General features: G+C 38.4%; 2 protein-coding genes across 2 annotated transcripts in view; one reads left to right on the forward strand and one right to left on the reverse strand.

Moving 5' to 3' along the window:
• The window catches only part of RNF169 (ring finger protein 169), an 83638-nt gene that overhangs the window by 54778 nt on the left and 15761 nt on the right, over positions 1 to 13099 (reverse strand). The window lies entirely within an intron of this gene.
• Positions 6227 to 6726, forward strand: LOC131807384 (large ribosomal subunit protein eL30-like). The gene has a single exon (XM_059132669.1). The coding sequence runs from the start codon at positions 6310 to 6312 to the stop codon at positions 6655 to 6657; it is 348 nt and encodes a 115-aa protein (XP_058988652.1). The 5' UTR covers positions 6227 to 6309; the 3' UTR covers positions 6658 to 6726.

Here is a 13099-nt window from a genome sequence, read left to right on the forward strand (position 1 = left end):
TGGAAAGACCTTCCCCAGGCCAACATATCATAGTTTATTCTGGTACAAAGTATAAGGTACTTCTCCTACCTACTTCAAAAAATTCTATACCTGGAGCACCCACGTGGCTCAGTTGTTAGGCATGTGCCTTCAGCTCAGGTCACGATCCCAGGGTCCTGGGATTGAGCCCCATATCAGGCTCCCTGCTCGGTGAGAAGCCTGCTTCTCCCTCTCCCACTGCCCCTGCTAGTCTTCCCTCTTTCGCTGTCTCTGTCAAGTAAATAAAATATTTTTTTAAAAATTCTGTATCTTTATTTTTATTTGGGGAGCAACATAAGGAGCATAATCTTATAAATTTACTATCCAACACAAGGGACCAAAATCTTTTAGTGATGGCCTGATGGAAATTATGAAAAACATTTTCTTAAAGATTTATGTATTTATTTGAGAGAGAAAGGGGGGGGTCAGGGCAGGGAGAGAGAATCTTCAAGCAGACTCCCCATTGAGTGTGGAGTGTGACATGGGGGCTTGATTGTACAACCCACGAGATAATGACCTGAACCAAAACCAAGAGTCAGCTTCTTAACTGATTGAGTTACCCAAGCACCCCATGAAAATTTTTACTTACTGTTGGGTAACTGGCTTTCTCTATAATGGTTCTTGCTAACATTTAGAACAAAAATGTCCAAATAACTTAACATCTTCATTATATCATGTAAAATAATGCAAAAAGCCTGATCCCCAACTTAGAAGTTTCCAGAGCCTTGGATAAGTCAGTCTTAACTTCCTCTCCTATAAAACTAGAATAATACCCGTCATGACAGGCCATTATGGCCAATAAATGAGTGTATTGAGAGTGAATATACTACAAACTATTTTAGTCAATAGAGTGGCATACAACAGAATCTAAGAACTACAAAATTGTCTCTGGTGTTGGAGAGAGAAAGAAACTGTGGTTTGGTCTGATTTACTTGCAAGTATAACTTCCAAGAAACAGAGATAAATGATCCAATTGCTTTGACACGTGTATTACATGAAAAGTTAAAGTCACTTTAGGATACCTATTAAGAAATCTCAAAGTTCATATATAAGGCCAAGTAGAACTCAGTATAGTGACTGAAATCTTACTATGCCTTGACTTATTTGAGAGTAAAAGGTAACAGTAGGGTAGAGGTAAAGGAGCAATTTACATTCAACAAGATCAGTACTGATATAGATTAGTTTAATCGTGGATTAAGATTAATAAAGTTTAATTCATTAAGAATATAAAATGTTAAATAGTCAAGATCACTTTTTACCTCAACAGAGCTGTGCTACATTAAATGACATTGTATCCAAAAATTCAAAAATTACATAGCTAAATATAAAACATGAATTGGTCTAACATGGCATTAACTTAAATATTTAATCCTATTTCCTATTTTACTAATGCCCTTCAGAAATGTCAACAAGGCAAAAAAATAAAAAATCCCATCTTTTTCCTATGGATTTACAAAAAGAACATATTAGATTCTGATACCTGCTCTGTCAATTAAGTGCCAAGGCTTCTCTTTGCCTTGGTCTCCTCATCGATCAAATGAAGTTCAAAATACTGGCCAACCTACCTCCTAGGAATGCAGAAGATCACAATTAATAGAAATAGTAGTAATCAATGAAGAATCCCTATAATAAGAACATTTAATAAAAGCACACTACATGCTAAGTGTGACACACACACACACACACACACACACACACCATACACTAAAATTAAAATATCTTTAGATCTCAGTTTCTACCCAAGACACAAAGGCAACACACTGGATAACTTCTGAAATTAATGATTCAGTAATAATATTTTTATTTCATTTTAATTTACCATTCAGTAGCTTTCTCTAAATTCTTAAATACTCTATAATAAAGTCTAAACTGATGGGTAAAAATGTTATTAGGATTTTAAACTTACATAGAGTAGCTATAATATCAAAATAATTTCTTTGAAACTTTATGAAACATGGTGTTTCATTCCACTTGGATGACTGACAAATGGAACAGAAAAAGGCTAGAAAAATGAAAATTCCCCATTTATTTATTTATTTATTAGAGCAAGAGCTGGGGTGGGGGGGATACAGAAGGAGAGGGAGAGAGAAAATCTTAAGCAGGCTCCATGTCCAGCACAGAGCCTGAGGCAGGGATCAATCTCACAACCCTGAGCCAAAATCAAGAGGCAGACACTTAACTGACTGAGCCACTGAGATGCTCCAAAATCTCCCCTTTTAAATCAGAGTCTTCTATGGGGTTTCTTAAAACTGATTGGAGAACATGTATATAACCAACATTTAATTTTATATTTATCAAACATTATTAACCTTTCAGTTTCCCTGTTTTTTTTTTAATTAAAAAAAAGCAATCATTTGTAATAAAATAGTTGGTGTCTGCTGATGTAGGACTCTCTTAATTTCCTTCTGCCTTTCTAGGGTCATATGTCAGATTCCTCCTCTCCAAAAGATGAAATTGTGGTTGAAACACATGCAATACTACTGCTAAAGCAGAGAAACAGGAAAAAAACCCAGATGACCTTGGTATGGAGATGCCTTTTTATTTTATTTTTTTAAGATTTTATTTATTTATTAGACAGAGAGAAATCACAAGTACACTGAGAGGCAGGCAGAGAGAGAGGGAAGCAGGCTCCCCACTGAACAGAGAGCCCCTTGTGGGACTCGATCCCAAGACCCTGAGATCATGACCTGAGCCGAAGGCAGTGGCTTAACCCACTGAGCCACCCAGGTGCCCCGGAGATGCCTTTTTAGATACACTTTCTTACTTTCATTTTTTTTTTTTTTTAAGATTTTATTTATCTATTTGACAGAGATCACAAGCATGCAGAGAGGCAGACAGAGAGAGTTGGAGGGAAGCAGGCTCTCCACTGAGCAGAGAGCCCAATGCGGGGCTCGATCCCAGGACGCTGGGATCATGACCAGAGCTGAAGGCAGAGGCTTTAACCCACTGAGCCACCCAGGCGCCCCCTAGATACACTTTCAAAAACATAATCCGTGTACATCATTAAAATTAAAAATTTCTGCTCAGCAAAAGACAATGTCAAGAGAATGAGAAAGTAAACTACAGACTGGAGAAAATACATGCAATAGATATAGCTGATTTAAGATTGTTATCTCAAATATATAAAGAACTAGTGGTGCCTGGCTGGCTCAATTGGTAGAGCATGCAACTCTTAATAGGGTGGAGAGTTCGAGCCCCTCGTTGGGTGTGGAGATTACACACAAAAAAAAAAAAAAAAAAAAGAAAGAAAGAAAGAGAAAGAGAAAGAAAGAAAAGGTAAATAAAATAAAATATACCAATAACTATTAAAATTCAAAAGTAAGAAAAAACCTGATTTTTTTTTAAGTAGGCAAAAGACCTTAAGAGACACCTCACCAAAAATATTCACATGGCAAATAAGTACATAAAAAGACACTCCATATTGTATGTCATTAAAGAATTACAGATTGAAACAAGGTACTACTGCTCCACACCTCTTAGAATTGTCAAAATCCAAAACACTGACAACACCAAATGCTGGGGAAGATGTGGAACAAAAGGAACTCATTCATTGCTGGTGGGAATGCAAAATGGTACAGCCGCTTTGGAAGACATATCTGGCAGTGTCTTAGAAAACTAAACATAGTCCTACATATGATCCAGCAACTGCACTCCTTAATATTTACCCAAGTGAGATAAAAACTTATGTCCATACAAAACCCTGCACAAAGATATTTTTATCTGCTTTATTCATAATTGCCAAAACTTGGACACAACCAAAATATCCTTTAGTAGGTAAATGGATAAATTGTAGTACAGACAGAAAATGGAATATTATTTAGTGTTACAAAGAAATAAGCTATTAAAGATATGACATGACATGGAGGAAACTTAAATGTGTATTACTTAGTCAAAGAAGCCCTTCTGAAAAAGCTACATACTGAATGATTCCAACCATAGGACATTCTAGAAAAGACAAAATTATGGAAACAATAAAAAGATCAGTGGTTGCCAGGAATGGAGGGTAGTGGGGATGAAGCGGCAGAATTCAGAGAATTCTTAGAGCAATAAAAAAAACTCTGTATGATATTACAGATGGATATATGTCATTATGTGTTTTTTCTCCCAAACCCACAGCATGTACAACAAGAGTGAAACCTAAAAGTAAACTATAGACTTTGGGTGGTTATAATGTGTCATTTTAAGTTTATCCTTAGTAACAAATCTATCTGGTGAATGTTATCAATAATGCGGAGACTAAAAACACCATCACCCTCCTTAGTCCAGAGGAGTTAGTCCCAAACCCAATTCCTCCACCACCTTCTATAGGGATTTTCAAATTTTATCAGTACAGAAACAACTCCTCACACTTCCTTCACTGCACAGAAAGACATGCTAGAAACTACTTCAGGTGTCACCGAGGTGCTGGATATCTTGGTATTTGTAAATGAATCCAATGGTTGTAGGAATTCTTAATGCCTTTCCTCCAACAATGACTATGTTTTTTTTTTTTTTTTTTTAAAGATTTTATTTATTTATTTATTTGACAGAGAGAAATCACAAGTAGATGGAGAGGCAGGCAGAGAGAGAGAGAGAGAGGGAAGCAGGCTCCCTGCTGAGCAGAGAGCCCGATGCGGGACTCGATCCCAGGACCCTGAGATCATGACCTGAGCCGAAGGCAGCGGCCCAACCCACTGAGCCACCCAGGCGCCCCAACAATGACTATGTTTAACAGGAAGAGAAACTCTCTAAGGATATGATGCCTTAAGAATGACACCACCTATGGCTGGTGACGTAAGCTGAGCACTGCACTCAGTCTAATGTGAACTGTAGGAGCAGCTCTACTTCCTTGAAGGTCCTTCCTGAAAAGGATTTTCTCTGTGGTAGGGTGACTGGTTACTAATAAAAGCAAACAAACAAAACTAAATATAAAACAGGCATTTTTCTAATTGTACCAAACCTCAGGAATGAAGTATCATTGTCAAACCATACTCAATACAAAATTAGAAAGAGAAACTCACTCAACTCTACTGGAAAGATGTTAACCCTAACAACTCCAAAGCCAAAGTTAATCATGTCTTGGTACTTGACGGTGCTTGAGTTTTCACCCCCATAGGTTCAGTATCTTATCAGTACATCAGGATGAATAAGAACTTTGGAGTCAGATCCGAAGACCTAGATCCTAATCTGAATACTCCTACTTACTAGCTATTTGTCCTTGGGCAAATTTTAAAAAAAAAAAAAATCTCTTTGGATGTAGTGCCTGGTGGGCTCAGTCGGTAGAACACACAACTCTTGATCTCAGGGTTCTGAGTTCAAGCCCCACATTGGGTGTGGAGCCTACTTAAAAAAAAATTAAAAATAAATAAAAAAAGAGAGAGAGAGAGAAAAGCAAAGCAAGGGAAAGAAAAAAGAAAAAAAATCTCTTTGGGTAATTTCCATCTCAATCAGCATCACAGCATGGCTATGATGGCTGGCAGTTATGTAGCACTTAAACTATATGCCAGGCTCATTTCTAAGCACTTTGCATTTATTAACTTATCTAATTTTCATAATGACCCAAAGGGAAGGCACTATCATCCTCATTTTAGGTAAGGAAACTGAAGCACAGAGCATTTATTTTGCCCAAGGCTATACTGCTATCAATGAAGGAGCTATGACTTGAACCCAAGCAATCTGACTCCAGAATCTGTGCTCTTACCTACTATGCCTTATTACTTAATAATTTTTTAAAGATTTTATTTATTTATTTGACAGACAGAGATCACAAGCAGGCAGAGGGGCAGGCAGGGAAAGAAAAGGAAGCAGGCTCCCCACCAAGCAGAGAGCCTGATGCAGGCCTCGATCCCAGGACCCTGGGATCATGACCTGAGCTGAAGGCAGAGGCTTTAACCCACTGAGCCACCCAGGTGCCCCTAATTTTTTAAAAAGGAAAAAAAAGCCTAACAACCCTATAAAACAATGGGCAAATGCCATGAATAGGCAGTTTTGGGAAAAAGTAAGCTCAGATGACTTAAAAATCTATTAAAATGTGTTCAATGTCACTCAGATTTTAAGATATTAAAAACTTAAAACAAAATACTTCTTTATATCAGATTAGTAAAGACCAAATAATTTGATAAAGACAAGAGTTAGTAAGGGTATCCTTTATCTTAAAGATAAATCATACACCGACCTAGTACAAAAACGTAGTACAAAGACATAGTATAAAAATGTTCACTATGGAGCATTGTGGGAGCTCTTTCCTTTCTCTCTCCCGGCCATTTTGGCGGCTGCTCTTGGTTGGGGCCGTCCCGCACCTAAGACAGGAAGATGGTGGCCGCAAAGAAGACGAAAAAGTCGCTGGAGTCCATCAACTCCAGGCTCCAGCTCGTTATGAAAAGTGGAAAATACGTGCTGGCGTACAAGCAGACTCTGAAAATGATCAGACACGGCAAAGCGAAGCTGGTCATCCTCGCCAACAACTGCCCGGCCTTGAGGAAATCTGAAATCGAATACTATGCCATGTTGGCCAAAACTGGTGTCCATCACTACAGTGGCAATAATATTGAATTGGGCACAGCATGTGGGAAATACTACAGAGTATGCACGCTGGCTATCATTGATCCAGGTGATTCTGATATCATTAGAAGCATGCCAGAACAGACTGGTGAAAAGTAAATCACACGCAATTTTTCTTTAATAAAACTGGCCACAGCTTGTTTTAAAAACAAAACAAAACAAAAAAAAAATGTTCACTATGGATCATCACAATACTAAAGACTGGAAACAACCTAAATATCCTTCAGTCAGAAACTGACTGAATAAATTTTCAGATGACTGGAATACCACGAATCTTTTTCTATACTGTCTGTTTTTATTCCTGGTCTGGTGTCTGGGTTTACCCAGTAACTTTTGTTAGAATGTCATTCATTGTGTATGAAAAGCTGTAGAGGCTCTGGATGCTATTATATTCCCACAGAGCATTCATCATTCTCCACACGCAGAGAGAATGCGGGCAGATCACCTCACAATCCAATCAGGACATGAGCTGATTCAAGGCTGGCAGTGATCTTTGTTAACACTAGTGAAGCCTAGCCTAGTTTATAGTCCAAATACCAAACCTTAAGGCTACTTACTTAAGTACCATAACTAACACCACATATTATTCCTGCAAGAACTTACCCTGCTTTTATTTTAAAACTATCCTTTAAAAAATAACTAATCTAATCAAAATGTCATAGCCCACATACTAAGAACATATACAATGCTTATAATTTTTGACCTAATAATTAATTTCCAGGAATCTATTAAATAAAATAACCTAAAATACAGAACAACTTTTATATAAAAAGATTTTCATTGTGGGGCTTCTAGGTGGTTCAGTCAGCTAAGTGTTTGACTCTGGCTCAGGTCATGATCTCAGGGTCCTAGAACTGGGCCCAGCATTGGCCTCCACATTTAGTGGGGAGTCTCTTTCTCCCCCTCTCTCTGCTCACCCACCCCCCTTGTGCATGCGCCTTTTCTCTCTCTTGTTTTCAAATAAATAAATAAATGATCTTTTAAAAAAAGATCTTCATTGCAACCCTACTCATAATTGTAAAACAAAAACTGAGAATAACCTAAAAATCCAATTTTGAGGGAATGGTTAGGCCAATTATGGGTAGTCTATATAATGTCTGATCATCCTACCATGAAAATTATATAGAAAGACTTTTTAATAATGAGAGCTATTGCATTAATAAGACAGGAAACCATTTGTATGAGAGATGCAAGTTGCCAGACTGAATGGCTTATAATTTCAAACATAAAAAACAAAACAAAACAAAAAAACTATTAAACAGGGGTGCCTATCTGGCTCAGTCGGTAGGGTATATGACTCTCAATCTTGGGGTGGTAAGTTAGAGCCCCACAATGGGCATAGAGCCTGCTTAAAAAAAAAAAAAAATTAAACACAGAAATGGCAATAACAAAGGGACAAAGAACAGCAATATAATTGTAGAAATCACAAAAGAAAAAAAATAGTGATTAGATATCAAGTTATCCTGCAAAATTATGTAAGAATAAGGAAAAAGGTTTCCAGAAATTAAGAAATTAAAGCAGGAATGATCATTAAAGAAAAAGGGAGTTGCTGTGGAAAAAGAAAATACACACAAAATAAGGCACAAGACCCTTTCGCCAAGCTTATAAGTGAAGATGGGCTTATAGTTTTTCAAAATATTTAAATAACAGAGACAATGACAGAATATCACAAGTAAACAATTGCTAAATGAAGTTTACAAGCAAACACTGCAATCAACAGCCCCCACATCCCCATTCCACAGGAGGAAGAGAACCAGGAAAGAGAGGCAGGCTTTTAAAGATGGACCAAGCAGAAACTAACTGGTAAAACTTAGGTAAGTCCAGAGATGGAGAAAGAGCAATGCATGTGAATAACGAAGCACAAAGTATGAAGGCTGGACAGTGAATGAATATGATTTGCTAGAGCAGAAAGGTTGTTTGGAAGAGATGTACAGGTCAGATAGGTAGGCTGGGGAATAGGGTTTTCTTTACTTTTATGTGAAAACAATGCCAAATTTGGGGAGAATCTCCCCTGCATAGAATATGAAGGGTCTACTTTTGGGACTCTATCGTAGTGTCTACCTGTGTCGGTCACTCAGTTAAATATGTTTGTCTGTCTGCTTTTTTAATATAGCATATTACCAGCCACATGAGTATGCCTGATTCCACAAATACAAACATCCTGGGCTGAGGAGAACACTTAGACACTATCACTTACCAGTGTGACACTGGGCACACTACAACTTCTCTGGCCCTCAGTTTCCCTATTCCCAAAAGGATAACAGTGCTTCCCTCAACAGAACCATTATGAGTGGCTAAACATGATTTAATGTAATGTGTCTGGTACAGTGTTGGCTATATAACTAATACTCATTAAATGTCAGAAACTTCCCCATAAGGAGAAAGAAATATTGTACTTAACATTTTTCAGGGACAGAAATTTCTTAGAATTGTAGGGAAGTATAAGGAATTCAGTGGGAAAAAAAAAGATTTTTTTTTTCTATATATTAGTGGGGCAACTCAAAAGTACTTACTAAATTAATTGCTTAAAAAAATGAACGATAATACTCAAATTTCAAGTTATATCTTGCTCCCTTTGCTTAAAAAATTAATCTGATTTGTACCTTGATCTGGAAAGAATAATGAGCAGCCTGGGGCTATAGACTCACGGCCAGAAATTAAATGTTTTTGGTTTGGCAGACCATAAGGTCTCTGTCACAACTGTCTACTCTGCTATTGTAGCATGAAAGCAGTCATAGACAATATGAATGAGTATGGCTATGTTCCAAAAAAACTTTAATTACAAAAATGAGCAGCAGTCTGGATCTGACCTGTTGACTCTAGTTACCAACCCCTGGAACTAAATGTTTGCATCCCCCCAAAATGCATATGCTGAAACTTAATCGCCAGTGTGATGGAATTTCAAGGTGGGGCCCTGGAAAGGCGATTAGGTAATGAGAGCAAAGCCCTCATGAATGGGATTAGTGTTCTTATGAAAGAGACCCTAGAGAGCTCCCACTTCCCTCTATCAAATGAGAACATAGCAAGATGAACTAGGAGGTGGACTCCAGTGTGACACTAAACTATATGCACCTTATCTTTCACTTTCCAGCCTCTGGGAACATGAAAAACCAATTTCTGCTGTTTTGGTGTTTTTTTGTTTTTTTTTTAAGATTTATTTATTTGAGGGGCAAGTGGGTGGCTCAGTAGTTAAGCATCTGCCCTAGGCTTGGTCATGATCCCAGGATCCTGGGATCCAGTTCCACATCCGGCTCCCTGCTCAGTGGGAGGCCTGCTTCTCCCCCTCCCACTCCTGTTTGTGTTCCTCTCTTGCTGTGTCTCTATCGAATAAATAAATAAAATCTCTAAAAGAAAAAGATTTTATTTATTTGAGAGAGAGAGACAGAGACAGAGATAGCAAGAGAGATAGCACAAGTAGGGAGGAGAAGCAGGCTCCTCACTGAGCAGGGAGCCCAATGCGGGGCTCAATCCCAGGACCCTGAGATCAAAACCTAAGCCAAAGGCAGACACTTAACCGACTGAGCCACCCAGGCACCCAAATTTCTGTTGTTTGTAAATCCCTCAGTCCATGATATTCTGTTATAGGAGCCCAAATTGACTAAGACACATGGATGGGAGAAAGACAGAGTAAGAGTAGAAACCCACAGGATTTGCAAAAGCAGGTATTAAATAAGAGCAAAGTGAAAGCAGTAAGTTTCCTTGTTGAATCCAGAAAAGGCCCAAATAATAAGACACAGTTAGGGAGCACCTGGGTTGCTCAGTGGGTTAAGCCTCTGCTATTGGCTCAGGTCATGATCCCTGGGATAGAGTCCTGCATCAGGCTCTCTGCTCACCCGGGAGCCTGCCTCTCTGCCTACTTGTGATCTTGATATCTCTCTCTCTCTCTCTCAAATAAATAAATAAAATCTTTAAAAAAAAAAAGACAGTTAGGCAGCCTGCACTGGATCAGCCCAGTCAAAGCAACATGAGACACACAGTAAAAGAGGTCGCAGAAGCAAACACAGGTATAGGAACACTACAGAGATGAAGGCCCTGTAGATCTAAGCAGAAAAAGACCGCCATATGATTGCCCCCACCACATCCTTTGGATTTACTTTCTGTTCTGTTGGAAGCAAAGAATCATTCACACTACTCCATAAGGTGAAATGATACCAAAATTAGAAAGAGTACAGGATTTGGAACCATACCACATACATTCAAATCTACCACCCACCAGATAAATACTGTCTTTACGAAGTCTATGTTTCTTCATCTGTAAAATGGGGAGTCATATCTAGCTTAACAGGGTTGTTCTTCTCATCTAATCTTCCAATATCTACTCTAAAAATTCTGTGTGTATTAAATGGTAGCCTAACTGGCCTGTTGACTCTTTTTGTCTTTACATCTATCATCAACACTCCTTCCTTGGTTCTTCATAATATAAACAGACTCCTGACCCTATCATTCTCCTGCTTACTTTTATTGGCTTCTCTCTGCCTCCAAGATTTATAACCAGGACCCAATCTACCATTCCAGTCACATTCTTCCATTCCTGCAATACTGATCCCCTCTCTAGCCTTAACACATCTCACTATAACGAGATATGCCATACCTGTCTCCTCTATGAGAGGAAGATGATTACTTCAAAACCCTGCCTACTGCCCTCTCCTTTGTGAGGCTTTTCTCACTAACCCAGAGAGAATGACATTAGCTTCCTGCAGGCTCTCATAACATTCTGGACTTAACTCAATGGTAGTAGCATTTATTATCTGTGTTATAATTACTTATCTCTGCCTCTGCCTCCCCAAACTAGAAGATTTCCTTGAAAACAGGTATCTGTCCTAGTGTAAGATAGTGGCTTAAAAACTTTTTGTTGAATGAACCAATGAGAACGATCTTTAATACCGTTAGCACTATTAGGGCACCAGGGTGGCTCAGTCAGTTAACTGCCTTTGGCTCAGATCATGATCCCAGGGTCCTGTGATCAAGCCCCACATCAAGCAGCTCCCTGCTCAGCAGAGAGCCTGCTTCTTCCTCTCCTTCTGCCTGCTACTCCCCTGCTTGTGCTCTCTCCCTCTCAAATAAATAAATAAAATCTTCAGAAATAATACTATTAGCACCATTTCGTACTAAAGTCTTTCAAAGAATGTACTGTCTGAAGGGAATTGTAGTAAAGCTTTTCTTTACAGTTAAGGCAAAGGTAAACTTCAGAGTCCAATCTTTTGAGGTTTTTATTTTAATAGTTCTACAGAACCAAACACTGGACAAAACACAAGTGAAATAGCAAAATAGAAGTAAAGGGAAAATAAGTTCACTGCTACTCAGAAAATAAAAACCAAACCCAAACTGGAAATAAGTTATCTTCAAGCCTAAAAATCTTGTGGTAAATACATGTGACGAGGAAGACCGTCTGATAGCAGCTCACGCCAATAACAAACAAGCCAGTTTTGTTGCTGATAAATTCAGTTGAGTAAGGCTAATGCTACCTTTAGCAGTATTAGGAATCTAGCATCCAGATGGAGAGACAGTCCATCCCATTACACTCTGCACTAGTCGGGCATTATTTTAAGTATAAGGGTCTACTTTCCTCTGAAAGGGTAAAGGAAACATCACATATAATCAAAAACTTTTAGGGATTTTTTTCTAAGGAATCGTTTTCCTTCATTAAGCATTGTCTATGTATCCAATACATTCCAAGTACTATACTAAGTGTTGAAAACAAAGAAACATCTTCTCTGACTTCAGAGAGTTCACTGTAGTGCCAGACACACAAAATGAGGAACTGAAGTCCAGTGACATGAGTGACAGGCATGCTTATGTGGTGGCACAAAGGAAGGTAGCTGACTCCTATGTGGGTGAGAAAAAATTTCACAAAGCACTTATGCTTCACCTGGGCCTTAAAAGATGAGTATAATTTAGCAGGAAGACAGTGCCTTCTAAGGCAGAGTAAGCATAGGTGACAAAAGGTCAAAAAGGATCCAAAAAGCATATCCATTAACTAGATCACTAAGTAATGTCTTATGGCCAGAACCTTTGGAAAGGGAGGAAGAGAACCAAAGAGATTAATTTAAGAAGTTCAACCTAAAAATTCAGATAGAAATAATCATTTTCTTTAAATACCTGAATATTAGAACTAGGCAAGCAGATTTTAATTCACTAGAAAACTTAACTTTCAAACCATTAAAACTCTCCAAATATAGAGAGCAATGAGTAGAGTCACCAGAATGGTAGAAGTATCCCTATTCACGTGTAAGATCAATCTCCCCCTGGTGTTCCAAATCACATCTTCTCTTCCTTCTTCATGACCTGAGCTCATCAGTTAACTCTCTCCAGCACTATCGATTTCTCCCTAATATGAAAATACACAAATCTAATACACAAACATGACTTAATATCATCTTAACAAGAAAAACACTCCTGAGCTCTTGTCCCAGATACTGGCCTTTTTCCTGCCCCCACCTTTACAGCAAAGCCCTCCAAAGAGTAGAGAGTATATTCAGTTTCTCCTTTCACACTTTAACCCATGCTAATAGGACCTTTTTGTTTGTTTGTTTCACCACTC

Source organism: Mustela lutreola, chromosome 1 (assembly GCF_030435805.1).
Source record: "Mustela lutreola isolate mMusLut2 chromosome 1, mMusLut2.pri, whole genome shotgun sequence".
NCBI lineage: Eukaryota > Metazoa > Chordata > Mammalia > Carnivora > Mustelidae > Mustela > Mustela lutreola.